This window comes from Lynx rufus, unplaced genomic scaffold (genome assembly GCF_022079265.1).
Source record: "Lynx rufus isolate CCGP_SWC_20201006 ecotype Redwood Valley unplaced genomic scaffold, mLynRuf1.p SCAF_6, whole genome shotgun sequence".
Classification (NCBI taxonomy): Eukaryota; Metazoa; Chordata; class Mammalia; order Carnivora; family Felidae; genus Lynx; species Lynx rufus.
This window is the reverse complement of record NW_025814878.1, coordinates 8,854,143-8,866,829: the sequence shown is the minus strand read 5'-3', so window position 1 is coordinate 8,866,829 and position 12,687 is coordinate 8,854,143. Positions and strand designations below refer to the sequence as shown.

Genomic DNA, 12,687 nt, shown 5'->3' with positions numbered 1-12,687 from the left:
GTGTTACATGTAAGTGATGAATCACTAAATTCTGCTCCTGAGATCACTATTATACTCTATGTTAACTAACTTGGGTTTAAATAAAATTTTAAAAATAAAAAATTAAATAAATAAACAAACATTAAAAAAAGTTGACTACTTTTGCAGTTGTACTGTTGGAGATAATAATGTATCTGAATGGAAAATACCTGAGCCTTATCGATAAGGTAAGGTCTTATGGATAAGGTCTTGGTAAAAAGTCTTCAAGAAGGACCCAGACACTGGAGAAACCAAAATAAGAACAGGAAAGGGCTGGTGTTTGGGGGTGTGTATGAGGACAGAAGCAGGATTGTGGGGCAAAAGGGGTTCAGACAGGAGTCTGACACCGGAGGAGTCAGAGCTGAGATTCCAGTTGAAATTCTCCTAAGTAGCTGTATAACGAGAAAGTCACTCACATCTCATGCATCCGTTCCCTCATGTGTGTAACACTGGGGAGTTCTGAGGATTAAATGAAGTCATATTTGAGTGGCCATGAGACCTGGTACTTATTTTGTTGTTGACACTTCTAGGTAAGTCCCCAACCTTTACTGAAGACACTGGAACATGGAGACTGGTTCCTCCTCGTTCCTGATCCTGTCACCATCCTGGGTAGATTACTTTGCTCTTCTCAAGTCTTTGCTAAGCTCTATCCATTCACCCTCACCTACTTTCACCCCGCTTCAGTCCTCCGCACCCTTGAACATGATAGCCTGTCATCACTGAATAGGCTCACCCCATGTGCACTTCCAGCTATGTCTAAAGTTACTTAAACTCTCCTCTTGCCAACACCGCTGCCTTCTTTGCCCCTTTAAACTCTGCGTTACTCACCTGGAAAATCCCAGGCAGGACTCAATCCAACTTTACTTTCCAGGGCGCATGGGTGTACATGCTCATGAACATATACACACCCCCCCACACACACACAAACACACAGCTGAAGTCATCGAGGAGATACCCCTGAAACTCCTCAAATTTCCAAAAATCTGTCTATGCTCAGACTCCCCTTTATCTTATACTTGCCAGTTTCCCGGCTGGACGATAACCCTCCCACCTACTCCCAGAATCCCATCCACTTTCACTCTTTCAAGGACCTTGGTGCATTACTATCCTCTCCATCTCTACTGACTTTCTCCTCAGCATATAAATAGAGGCAAATCTTTTCAGTCTGAAAACACATACTCTTTTTCGGCATTTTTCTTACAGGGTGTCACGTGTTAGAAAAGTCCACAAATCACAAAGTGATGGGTCATCACACACAAACACATAGTTGTGATTGCCGTTTCTTCCTTTTCTCCTGTTCACATGATAATCCAGCTTCTGAAAATGGTAGTTTACATTTGATAATGTTCACTTTCTCACCCCCCAATCCACTTCTAAATACCCAGCTGTGCTTTGACCCTAATGATTCTTTTCTGTAAAATAAAACGATTATTTTCAGCCCTTCTTCTGCCTGACCTCTCGATAGCATTCCACACCTCTGACTGTCCCCTTTTGGAAACACTGTCCCTGTAATCTGTTCTCCTCCAAGCTCCAGTCATTCAAGCTTTCACTTGTGTATTTCCCTCAGTTATTTATAAGCTCTGCACTCACATCTTCATTTTTACATTTCAAACTCAACATTTCCAAAAACAAAAACAGACAAATAAAACAAAACAAAACAAAAACATCCAGGATGAGAAATAACAAATTTACAAAAAAAAAAAAAAATCATGTTCTATCCATCTTTCAATAAATGGAACTTCTATGCAGAAGTTCTGATCGTGGGATTTATTCTCTATCTCTTCTCTCCCTTCCCATCCACAGGTTATTTAGGATGAATTCTATTGACACATACCCTTGCCCCAGCACTGCTTCAAGTTCTCATTAGAACAACAACTGCCCAATTCTCAGGTTGCAAACTCGTAGCCTGCAGGCTGCCTCCGGCTTGCACACATTTAGTTCGGTTTATGCAGTGTATGATACTGTTGAAAATGTCATCGAAGTAGAGAGGTTTAATAAGAATCCAGATTCATAGCTCCTTTTGCAAACCAGAAGGTACATAAGACTGGACTCTGTGTCCATAGGACTATGGTAGTTCTAACAGGGGACAGGCTGCCTGGTTTATGAACAGAGGTGCTGTTTGGGTCCTTTTCATTCCCCGGCCGTTGACATCACAGCCCTGGCCAGGCATCAGAATGTGCAACTTCTGTCTCTCACTAGCTTCTCTGGGTCTGAATCTGTCCATCTCTATTCTACTGTCCACACTGACCCAGGATGATCTGTTCTCAGACTTACTTCTGTACATAGCTTCTAGTTAAATGCCCTCTGTGGTTAACTATTAGCTTCTGGATAAAGTCCAATGTGTGTGTGTGTGTGTGTGTGTGTGTGTGTGTGTGTGTGGTCCTTCATGATGTGTTTCCTTCAGCCCTCTCAGTTTCTTTTCTCCCCTTCTCCCTCCTCCTCCGAAACTGGTTCTCTAATTATACTGACCCTATTTGCAGTTGTCTTGATGGGCCATCCTCCTTCCTGCCACCACACCTTTCCATATGTCTTTCCTTCTTGCCTGAAAAACGTCACCTCACTCTAGTGCACACTAACTGCTTAACTTGCACTCCTTTCCTAAAGCTACAGGGTGCCCCCTCTGACCCATCCTGAACTCCAGGTTCAGGGGCGCACTCCAAATCTGCCCTCACCATGCAGTGTTTCTCCCCATCCTGGCCATTGTCCCATTCTATTGTGATTACTCACTCCAACTGTGAGCTCAGTTAAGACCGGAGAAGTGCCTTTTGTCTCTGACTCTGAGCAGGTCTTAGGATGTTTGGCAAATAACAGGCAGGCATATATATCTATAGTGCATCATACATATAAAAGCACTTTTGTAAACTTAATATACACAGAAGGTACTTTTTTTTTTTTTGAGTGGGCAGGGGCAGAGGGAGAGAGAGGCAAGGGGCAGAAAGGAAGAGAGAGGAGGGAGAGTGAGAGAGAATCATAAGCAGACTTCGCACCCAGCAGGGAGCCCAGGAGCCCAACATGGGCCCTGATGCCGGACTGGATCTCATGACCATGAGATCATGACCTGAGCCAAAATCAGGAGTCAGATATTCAAATGACTGAGACACTCAAGCACCTCAAGAAAGGTAATAGTATTACTGGGTCCACAAGGAAAAGCAATAAGTTGTTTTAAATGTACAATTTTTAAATTAAATACTCTTTTATAAATAAGGAAGCCCCCCAAAAGAGCCAGAATAAAATACATTTGTTACAAAAAAAATATTTTTTCTGGTTCTTTTGTAGGTGAGAGAGAGAGGGAGAGAGAGAGAGAGAGAGAGAGAGAGACTGTGTGTGTGTGTGTGTGTGTGTGTGTGTGTGTGTGTGCGAGTGTGGTATGTATGTGTATTGCTCAGGCCTATTACACAGGAATGAAAATTCCTGGTTTCTTAAGACGTTAGAGTGGGAGAGAGCCAAAGCATAAGAGACTGTTAAAAACTGAGAACAAACTGAGGGTTGATGGGGGGTGGGAGGGAGGGGCGGGTGGGTGATGGGTATTGAGGAGGGCACCTTTTGGGATGAGCACTGGGTGTTGTATGGAAACCAATTTGTCAATAAACTTCATAAAAAAAAAAAAAAAAAAAAAAAAAAAAAAAAAAGAAAATTCCTGGTTTCTTAAAAGCACCTGAAAAAGTATCGCCTTTTGTAGATGAATAGTTTGAGGACTACATATATTCAAATATTGAATTGAATATTTGAGGGCCACATATATTCAATAAAATAAAACAATCCTCTAATTACAAAATGGAGGCCTTAACTGGCATAGCAAAGAATCATCCTCAGAAAGACGTTTCTTATTGCTTTGTACTTAAGATATGAGAGTTATTATCCAGTGGATTCCTAACAAAATGAATTTGGAAAGCTACAGTTACTATTTCATTTACATTGTCCAGGTTAAACAGTATTTTCAAGCTTCACATCACATTTAATTTTTAAAAGTTTGTGAATTAAGTAGCATTGCTCGCCGTTACAAATGAGGCCGCTAAAGGACGTTGCAGGTACAGTCAGCTTACAGGCAGAAGAGACGGGACTCATGCTGAGCTTCTAACCTGGAGCCTGGCGCTCTACCAGGTACAAACCTTGGCTTCTGTCAACTCTGCCAAGGAGCTCGCCTCTTGCTTTGCTTCTAATAGCATCAAGAAGCCTGCAGCAAATCCTGGGGTTGCCTGGTTATTTCCACTCTCCAGTAAGCTACACTGTTACCACATTGAGCTAATAGCTACTGTCAGAGAGACAGAACCCACTGACTGCAGAGGGGTGGGGGGGTGGACGGGGTTGGGGGGAATCGCTCCGTTACATAATGGAGATCTACTTACAGAAGCAGCGAGCACAAAACCTTCCTTTAACAGCTGCAATTTTATACAGCAGTTATATTTGGCTGCCCCCTAAAACAGCTGCACACATTCTATACAGTATGTTGAGTCTGAAAAGTGCAATTTATGAGGATTCTAAACGTCCTCCTCAACTACAAGAGAAAATTTTGCAAATCCAGCACATCCCCGGCCAGGTTGTAGTGTTTGTTCATTTTCCTCTGACTTATATTATTGTACAAGAATAACACGTGGCCTTAATGAAGGGGTTGATCTGCTTGAACACCAAGCATAGCACATTTGCTTTTTAAGGGCCTCCTCTGAGTAAGGGCATTTTTTTTTTTTTGCTAATCTTCAGTATCACGTATAAGTACGTTCACAATGTGATTTAATTGATGCTTTCCCTTGATGGCAGAGGGGTGTCAAAATCTATTTAAAACAAAGAAAGATCTCACTCATAATTTTAGGATTTGACTGAGTTTGACAGCTGAAGTAACCATAATATGAAAACATTTGTGTATTTTATCATTCACGAGGCATTTTTATATGTACATTGAGAGACACTTTACAAGAAGTATCATGGAGGCTTACCATCTTAGACCAGGGATATTCTCCCCACAGTGTTAATCTTAAGGCCTCGGTTTATTGTTCCATTTGAAAAATTTAAGAACATTAAGTTTATTATATAGAATAGTTTTTTCCTATACAATAGCTGACTATAGCCAAGTTTCTCTGATTCTAATAACATCTGTGACCACAGGGAAGAACACAGCATCAAAGAATGAGTAATACATATTTTAAAGTCAGAATCTGAAGAAAAGTTTCCCCCAGGGTACACTGAACTTCTCTTTTTTTTTTTTGTTTTGTTTTGTTTTGTTTTTAGTCTCTTCTCATCTCTTTTGTTATTAGTCATCCCACATCCACCTTTCTAAATTATGAGGTCCTTGATGGCAGGGGCCACTGTTTTCTTCTCCTTTATCACCCGCCTGGAACCCAGAAAACATTTCATGCCAGGCAGGTACTCAAAATGTGTCTGATGAATGAATAAATTCATAACTTCCTAGAGCTACATACAGTTTGCCAAGAGAATTGTTTTACCTAAAACATTCATCAATTTTATATTCCTGTTTTAGGGAAAGAAGGTTTTTTGTGTTTTTTTTTAATCACAGAAATACTATTTTGAATGCTCTGTTTTAAAATAAAAATAATTGTAACTGATTTGTAAGATAGCTTATAGAACATTTGTTCTGTTTAACGCTTCTTCCTTAATAATAAATTTCCACTTCTTTGAACACTTACATAATTTCACAGTAATATCATTAAACTTTTTTAAAGACCGTTTTGGCTAGGGGCGCCTGGGTGGCTCAGCAGGTTAAAGGTCAGACTTCGGCTCAGGTCACGATCACACGGCTTGTGGTTCGAGCCCCACACCAAACTGCTGCTGCCGCCAGCACAGAGCCCACTTCAGAGCCTCTGTTTCCCCCCCGCCCGCCCCCACCCCTCCACTGCTTGTGCTCTCTCTCTCAAAAATAACAAATAAAAAAAAAAAACTAAACTATTTTGGTTAAAGGAAAAAAAAAAGAAACTAGTACTTAACATGCATTAAAAATCTTTGGCTATTGTAAAAGCATATTTTTTATTTCTATATAATATTTTTGATGAAAACTCTTTAACATATTTAACTTAGCACAATCTGAATCTAACATAATGTATGCTAAAAAGCACCACATAACAAGGTATCATCTCCACTTTATAGGAAACAAAATTTAACGTTATTGAAAAATAGATAAAAAACACAAGTCTACTTAGACATTCCAATATATACACCAGGCCATCCCCCTTAAATTGGTTGACAGTAAATAAAGAAAGAGTAGAAGGTTTTCATCTTTAAAATCTGAGCTTATCAGTGTCAAAACCACGTTCGATGAATGTTACAATACAAAGAGATCATGCTATTTTACAATGACATAAACATTTCTTTCTCTGTTCGGATGCAGTACTCCTATTAGATAGCTGTTAGAACTCAAGCCATAATGCCTTATAACATGGCCTTCTCCAGCTATAATTTCTGTGACCTAATTTTTGCTCATGTCACTGCTGGAAGCCCAGAAGAGGAGCCGGTGTGCTGAGCCCGTAGTGGTTATCACATGACAATCACAGTTTGTGCAATTTCACACCTAATGGTGTGTCCCTCAAGTCTAAGATTCATACCCACAGTCTATTAAGGACAGGAATGGAGTCCTGCATCCATCCAGAGATCCTAGCTAGAGGAATGCCAAATCGTGGTACCTGGTTAACAGAAGCATCTGTATTAGCCACAGGTGAAGGGGAGCGACAGGCAGGTGGAGAGGAAATTTCACTGTTGGTTCCCTCCTCCCCAGACTCCTCTGTGACAGGTGACAGCAAAGTGTGACAGCGACCCGCAGTCATCTATCACATAAAACGTAGCCCAAAGGACACGAACAGAACATCAGTTAGCTATGTTAACAAAAGACCTAGTCAGGCACAGGTCAAAACAAAGGTAAGGATATACCAAGAGTTAGAAATACTGAGACCCGAATCTACATACGAATTCTGCGTTAGTACTTAAAAGTTTTGTCTTCAAGTTAATAAGACTTTAGGGACCATTTGTAAAACAAACAGGGAAAGAGGGTGCCTATCACATTAAAGACTTTTGTTGTTGATTCAGTGTTTTCCTTTCCTTGATGTTTGTTTGTGTCTTTATAAATAAGTAGTAGAATCGTGGATCATACAAGGGACAGAAGGGTCTACAAAATAAAACTTGAGTCTTTTGTGGACATCTCGGATTCCAAATGTCCTAGGGACATAACTGTACCCAAAGTAATATTTTGCCAAAAGAGTCCAGGTACATACACTATCTGAGGCATAGCACATATGTGTGGAAAATATGCAGCACTGGAAAACACTGTCATTCCCAAAACAACTAATGCATTTTTAGATACAAAGTGATAAGGAAATAATGCTGCAGAACAGCAATTAATGGAACCTACTTATTTTAATCCAAAGCTACACTTTGGATTTTCTATTTTCTTATTTTTCTAATAACAGCTTTTCTTCTATATTTTATTAAACATTTGTATAACAGAATACACAAACATATCTAGCTGGCCAGTGTTTTAGCTTGGAAAACATACACAAAAAATTTGTGTAGCGTGATTCTCCTATCTCCCAGAAATCTACAAAACTGTGCAAAGGAATTTTTTTTTTTTTTTGGAAGCTCAGAGCCTTTCAGTGTGATTGCTGAATTATAAACAAATGCAGGGCCAACCTTACGCATATTAAATAATTCAGCCGCCTCAAGCCAACAGCTTCATTTTAATTGTCACTGTTTAGGGTATAGGCATCAAAAACTGGCCTTGGCCCAAATGTAGTCAGAGAGTTGAGACTGTTCCTCATTCTGATCTGCAAGACCTAGCACCGATCCCTAAGTTAAGCCACGGAGAGGGAACCTAGAACCGCTAGCCAGGGGGGGACAGTCAGAAGGGAGCGCAGCGCGCCGGCTCCCATCAAACCCGGCCTTGACCCTTACTTACCATGACCACAGAGGGGTGGGCCGAGGTCGCGGGGAGGAGCTCCCGGTCCAGGTCCTCCGTCCCCTCCGCCAGCCCCTCCACCTCCGTCACCGTCAGCAGCATGGTGGCATGCTTGGCTTTCATCGTCAGCATCTTGCACTTGGAGTTCAAAGAGGCGATCTGCTCCTGGTAGCCCTTGATTTTCTGAGCCAGCTCCTGGGGAAACATTTCCCCCCCCCCCCCCACCGTGTGTCAGAGCAGCATCAAAAGGAAACAGAACTAGTGGCGTTCATCTTCCTCCAGCGCTGGCCAATGAAATCACAGAGCTGCGGCAGCCGGCGGCAGGGCCGCGGCGGAGAGGCAGGATGTGGACGTGCGAGTGCAGGGGGCTGCCGGCAGCGCACCCGCAGCCCGACCGACCGCGGCGCGGCGGGGCCGGAAGAGCGGCTGCGCGCGGGCCGGGAAGGAGTGCCCCGCGGCCCGGCTCCTAAGCCCGGGAGAGGCTGCGGGTGCAAGCCGGAACTTATGTAACCTTAAGAACTGGCAACTTTCTTTAAAATGCCTAAACAATCTGAAACTGCCAGATGGTTCATGCCACGGAAATTAGGTCATGTGATGACTAAAACTACAAAAAATGCAATGCTCAGCTCTGACCATACTGTGTATCAGATAGAGCAGTCATCTGTTACAGATGGTGTCACAAAAGTAAACTGCATGTCAATTCCTGTGGCCCATGGAGTCTTTTTTTGTAAGCAGCTAAATAGCGCACAGGAGACCCTAATTATTTATGCAGATTATTCCCCAAATAAAGTTTTGTACACTCATCACATTTTCCCCTCGTGCCTTGCGTGTTTCTAATGTTTCAAATTAGAGCTTTGAACTTGAAGCTCAGTTCAAATTTAAGTTCATTTGTGGTTGAAAAAATTGTAAAAATTGTTTAATTTTAAAAATTAAAAATCGTCTTAAAGATCTAAAATACTAAATAAAGAATAATAATCTAAAATGGTGATTCTAAAATGTTAAGTTTATACTTTCTTATTTAAAAGAGGCATATGTGGGGCGCCTGGGTGGCGCAGTCGGTTAAGCGTCCGACTTCAGCCAGGTCACGATCTCGCGGTCCGGGAGTTCGAGCCCCGCGTCGGGCTCTGGGCTGATGGCTCGGAGCCTGGAGCCTGTTTCCGATTCTGTGTCTCCCTCTCTCTCTGCCCCTCCCCCGTTCATGCTCTGTCTCTCTCTGTCCCAAAAATAAATAAACGTTGAAAAAAAAAAATTTAAAAGAGGCATATGTGTTCATCAAAAATAAAGATGTATATTCCAAAACCTTAATCCTAAAGTACCAAACTACTCCATTTTTTCTATTCCTTTTATTTGGCTCCTTTGCCTGAAAAGCTGTCATTGAGTGTTTGTACATAACGCATTTTGCAACAAAAACATTAAATGTCAATTTCTTTGAAACAAGAGTGTGTATATACCTACATACATGCACATATACATACTATGCATGTATATGTATGTATACAAATACTATCGTCTTAAACACATTGACATTCAAACTCGAGCTTTGAACTTGGAAGTTCAGAAAGAAAATGACAACAGGGGCACCTGGGTGGCTCAGTTGTTTAACTGGCTCTGGTCATGATGTCATGGTGGGGGGATTGAGCCCTGTGTAGGACTCCACACTGTGCAGACACACATATACATCATTTTGTTACCGCCGTTTTGTTTCTCCCGTCCCAGCGAAAGCTGAGTAAGTGGACGGGAAAATGATCCAGCAGAACTCAGCCAGTAGCCCGTCTTCTTGACTTCTACTACAGCACAAGAATATTTAAAGGAAGGACTTTTATTTATTTCTGAAGTTGATTTAGAGAGAGAGGGAGGAGGGGAAAAGAGAGAGGGAGAGAGAGAATCCCAAGCAGCCTCCATGCTTTCAGCTCAGAGCCCTACATGGGGCTCGATCCCCATGAACCATGAGATCTTGACCTGAGCCAAAATCAAGACTCGGACCCTTAACCAACTGAGCCACCCAGATGCCCTTAAAGCAAGAATTTAGAAAGTAGAAATGATCACTTTTTACCTTTTAGAGTTGCAGGTACTTAATTAAACCTAAGAGGGCTTTTTTAAAATAGTGATTAAACAGCTATTTACTACATCTGGCCTAGTGCCTAATTTGTGGTTACTCTATTATAATTAGTTAACATGCACATATAGAAGGCATCTACCAGCTTAATGGACTCCTTGAACTCCATGTTTTCATGGGAAAAATCACTAAACCTTCTTATGATGGCTTGCCCCACTGGGGTAGATTTGAAGAATCTTTGCGAAGTAGAGTTAGTTTCAGTCCTTCACCTTTTCTGCCTACATGGAAGGTCGTGGCCCCCTACTGCTCTACCCTGCAGAGGCGTGCCCATGCTGGCAGCAAACATCCATCTCCTAAACTGCAGTTGTAACTTTCTTGTGTATAAAACTTAATTGGGTTGTTTGTTAACCATCCAATTCTGGTCTTCACTTCAAAAGATTTTGATTAGGAGGCATTTTGTAGTCATCTCATATGACCCCCTTGGAGAAATAGGTCTTTAGACTTCCTTCTGTAATAATAAAACCTGTCTAAATCGTAACAACTAGTGGGTGGTTAAATCTACTAAATTAAAATGGAGCCCTAATGGGTTCATGTGTTCACTATTCTCAGGAGGCATATGTATTTTTAACTTTTACTGGATATTTCTGAAAATGATTACCAAGGATGAACATAAATAGATGGGAATGTCAGGTAAAGTGGCTGTTCTGAGGAAAGCTGCCTTCTGTGACCAGTGTCCCGCCCTCAGGAGAAGGTCTTGTATATAAGGTAAAAAAAAGAGGCCTGAGTATTCTCTCCAATGATTTAAAAGTGGCAGGATAATTTTCTCAAATCAAATGCAGCATTTAAAAAATTACAGAAAAAGGGTGTCTGGGTGGCTCAGTTGGTTAAGCATCCAACTTAGCGCAGGTCACGATCTCACAGCTCATGAGTTCAAGCCCCACATTGGGCTCTGTGCTGACAGCTCAGAGCCTGGAGCCTGCTTCCGGTTCTGTGTCTCCCTCTCTCTCTACTCCTCCCCAGCTCATGCATTCTCCCTCTCTCTCTCTCAAAAATAAATAAACATTAAAAAAATTTTTTTTTCAACGTTTTTTTTTTTGTTTTTTGTTTTTTTTTTTGGGACAGAGAGAGACAGAGCATGAACGGGGGAGGGGCAGAGAGAGAGGGAGACACAGAATCGGAAACAGGCTCCAGGCCCTGAGCCATCAGCCCAGAGCCCGACGCGGGGCTCGAACTCACGGACCGCGAGATCGTGACCTGGCTGAAGTCGGACGCTTAACCGACTGCGCCACCCAGGCGCCCCAACATTAAAAAATTTTTAATGTGAATTCTTTAGAAGTGAGTATATTATCAAGTAATTTTATGAATTACAGCTAGTCTTCTAGATACTAGATTCACCTCAAAATTGAAATTCCATTAAAAGGAGATTGAAAAAAAAGGAAAAAGCTGGGGCGCCTGGGCAGTTCAGTCAGTTAAGCATCTGACTTCGGCTCGTCACGATCTTTCAGTCTGTGAGTTTGAGCCCCACATCGGGCTCTGTGCTGACAGCTCAGAGCCTGGAGCCTGCTTTGGATTCTGTGTCTTCCTCTCTCTCTCTCTCTCTGCCCCTCCCTGCTCGTGCTCTGTCTCTCTTACTCTCAAAAATAAATAAAACATAAAAAAAAAAAGAAAATACAGGAAAAAGCAGGCTTCCAAATTTTTACGTTATCATAAATCAGGCTTTCTGCACTCAGCACTTTCCTTCCTGTGTTTGTTTTATACATACAATGAGACTCTCACATGACTATGCCATTATTATGATAATGTACTCTAAGTCACATGACAAAACTTGCAAATGTATACACTCATGTTTAGAACTGGAAAGAGAAAATGTGACAAAATGAACAGATCACTGAACAAGAGCCTGGAGGATGGTCTTCAGCTGAATGTACTGAGAGCCAAATATGTGACCTTGGACAAGTCATGTATCTTCCTGGACCATTATTCTTCTCTTCTGTGCAATAACATAGTCCAAATAGTTTCTGCTGCACTGGAAAAACTATGGAATTTGGAGGCACAGATTTGGGAGCCTTGGAAGTTACTTAAAAATATCAGTTTTGGGGCACCTGAGTGGCTCAGCCAGTTAAGCGTCTGACTTCCACTCAGGTCATGATCTCGCAGCCTGTGAGTTCGAGCCCCGCATCGGGTTCTCTGCTGACAGCTCAGAGTCGAGCCTGCTTCGGATTCTGTGTCTCCCTGTCTCTCTGCCCCTCTCCCCACGCTCACTCTGTCTCTCTCTCTCTCAAAAATAAATAAACATTAAAAAAATTTTTTAATAAAACAGTTTCTGTTTTCTTATCAGTAAAATGGAGATGATTAAAAAAAAAATCCTTACCTCACAGAGTTGTTATAAAAGATAATGTAACAACTTTGTAAATTGTTTTTTAAAAAGCCCTCCCCCAAAAAACACTATAGTAATGATAATAATGTTCTTTCAGATAAGATTTTAAAAATATATACTTTCTGTACTATGATAGAAAAGCTGTTACAAAAAAATTCTGGATCGTATAAAATGAGATTAAAAATAGTATCAAAATTAATTTATAATATATAGTCTAATGTATGAATTGTATAAACAGTGGTCTCAAATATTTGGGTAACATATTTCATGTAACCAATGGCATAAGAAATCAATAGTTAATGTAGATGTTATCTATAGTATAGAAGTAAATGTAGGTGTGAT

At 41.3% G+C, this 12,687-nt stretch overlaps 1 protein-coding gene across 2 annotated transcripts in view; it reads right to left on the bottom strand.

Moving 5' to 3' along the window:
* The window catches only part of SYNE1 (spectrin repeat containing nuclear envelope protein 1), a 473,246-nt gene that overhangs the window by 155,838 nt on the left and 304,721 nt on the right, over positions 1-12,687 (bottom strand). For both annotated transcript variants that reach the window (XM_047102923.1, XM_047102922.1), the window contains 2 exons: positions 7,913-8,107; positions 6,648-6,788 (listed from right to left, as the gene is read on the bottom strand). In XM_047102923.1, the coding sequence (XP_046958879.1) occupies positions 6,648-6,788; positions 7,913-8,107 (336 nt within the window). The remainder of the gene's footprint in view (positions 1-6,647; positions 6,789-7,912; positions 8,108-12,687) is intronic.